The 1999-nt window shown below is 32.1% G+C and overlaps 1 protein-coding gene across 1 annotated transcript; it reads right to left on the bottom strand.

The window, feature by feature from the left end:
• Window positions 1-88: 88 nt before the first annotated feature.
• Window positions 89-1747, bottom strand: LOC110022116 (BTB/POZ domain-containing protein At2g30600-like). Its single transcript, XM_020720917.1, has 2 exons — window positions 1609-1747; window positions 89-464 (listed from the first exon to the last, which is right to left on the bottom strand). The coding sequence occupies exons 1-2, from the start codon at window positions 1672-1674 to the stop codon at window positions 246-248; spliced, it is 285 nt and encodes a 94-aa protein (XP_020576576.1). The 5' UTR covers window positions 1675-1747; the 3' UTR covers window positions 89-245.
• Between the last annotated feature and the right edge of the window lie 252 nt (window positions 1748-1999).

The following is a 1999-nucleotide window of genomic DNA, read 5'->3' as shown; positions in this document are numbered from 1 at the left end:
TTTCTAAAGTAAAACACCAGTTAAAAATGCAAAATAAATAACCATGTGTCATGCAAATTTTCCTTAAAATAAATTTCATAGAAACATTGTTACAACATCTTGAAGTGGAAACCATCCAACAAAAACCAATATTACAAGATAAGGCACACAACATTGTCACAATTCTTAAATAAATTTATAATAATTTGTTGCAGATTACAAATCTACCAAACTTTGAGAAATAATCATCAGTGTGACCATTGAGCTCAATGAAAGTAGCCATAGAGCTCAATAAAGCAGATGCAGAGGTTCCAATTATTAGAATCACCAGTTGTTCTGCCTGTAAGAATGATTCTGAAGAACCTGAAGGGGAGGAGGGAGCTGGGGCCAAGCACTGGCCATGAACCAAACTGGCCCGCCCTGCAAATTGTGTTATCATTCTCATGAACACGCAGATTAGTCCAAGTCTCTCCATCCATGGAACCCTGGTTGAAGATGTCAATAACAACATCAATAAATTTCAAGAATATTTATACACAAATCACACAATTCTTGTTTAATTACACAAAACAACTGAAGTTTGATGATATTTATATTTATAACATTGGCCATTTACACATAGGGGTGTAATGGCTCAGCTCGTGTTCGGCTCTTTTATATTTCGAACTCAAAAAGTGTGTTCGAACACGAGCTGTTCACAAACAAAGAGTCATTTTAATAACCCTAATCATGTAGTCATAAGACATAAGACAATAAGGGTTTGAACAATATTTAAAAATTATTATTTATATTAAAACATCATTGTCTTATATATATAAACTTGATGAGTAGTATTTCGAGCCAAAACGAGCTGAACACAAACGAACACATCTTAGTTCGTGTTCGGCTCGTTAACTTATCGAACAAAATTAACGAGCAGCCAAACACGAGCTTCTTAACGAGTCGAACACGAGCTATTCGCGAACAACGAGCCGTTTTGACAGCCCTATTTACACACATACCACCCGCTTCCTGTGAATTTACATATCTAACACCTCAAATTCACCTTTTTTTCTTATTTTTTACTTTTATGTCACCCAAATCTTTCAAGTGAAATACAACTTTTTATGCATTAGATAAGGTGGCCTATGTATTTACATGCTAACACCTCAACTTTACTTTTTCTACTTTTATACCACCCAAACCTTTCATATTGCATCAAAAAAAAAAAAACCCAATTTTACTGTCACAATCACATCACGGTTTCTACATGAAAATGTGCATTTCACTTGAAAAAAAAATGCTGATGTTTTTTTATTATTATTTTTTTTATTTGAAGTTAAGGATTCAAGTATTAAAGTTCCGGCATTAGAACGTATGTACATATAAATTGTTTGGTAGCATGTAAATCCCCTATTTTGCATATATGAATATGAGTGCTTAATCTCACAAATCTTTTATCATTATCCTCAATTTTAAATGATTAAAGTTTAAAATATATTTAATTAATTAAATATGACATTATACTAAGTATTATTTCAAAAGTTAATAAGAAAATATTTAAATCAACACAAAAAGTCATTTATTTGATATTTTTGTCCTACATAAGAATAATAATAAGTTTAAAAGTGTATAATCAAAAGGGAGTACCTGGAAGGCCCATGAGCGTGGAAAATTTGTGGAGCCATCATGCCTGAAGGTGTAATAGTTGCACATAAGCTGTTAATAGAAGCAAATTAAATGGGTAAGTTCCTTGGCTGTAGCTACAAACAACAATCATGTTCATGTAGCATTTTATAGCAAAAACATTGTTAATAAGATACCAAAGACATGATAAAAAAAATTGGGCATTTACATACATACCACACAATTCTTAGGTATTTACGTATCTATCACCTAAACTCTCGTATGTAAATGCATATCACTCAAATCTTTCACATCGCATAAAAATACCATCAACACTATCTTTTTTTAAAAGTGAAATGCACCTTCTCATGCATAGGTTCATGACATCAAGGCGTTAAAAGTGTAAAGATCAAAC

Source organism: Phalaenopsis equestris, unplaced genomic scaffold (genome assembly GCF_001263595.1).
Source record: "Phalaenopsis equestris unplaced genomic scaffold, ASM126359v1 Scaffold000167, whole genome shotgun sequence".
NCBI lineage: Eukaryota > Viridiplantae > Streptophyta > Magnoliopsida > Asparagales > Orchidaceae > Phalaenopsis > Phalaenopsis equestris.
Note: the sequence above shows the minus strand (reverse complement) of the source record. Positions and strands in the feature narration are given on the sequence as shown.

Coding starts and splice junctions, on each gene's coding strand:
- LOC110022116 (XM_020720917.1), bottom strand. CDS start 1,674: ATGTGCAACTATTACACCTTCAGGCATGATGGCTCCACAAATTTTCCA. Junction 465..1,608: donor CACGCTCATGGGCCTTCCAG/GTACTCCCTTTT, acceptor ATCTTCAACCAG/GGTTCCATGGATGGAGAGAC.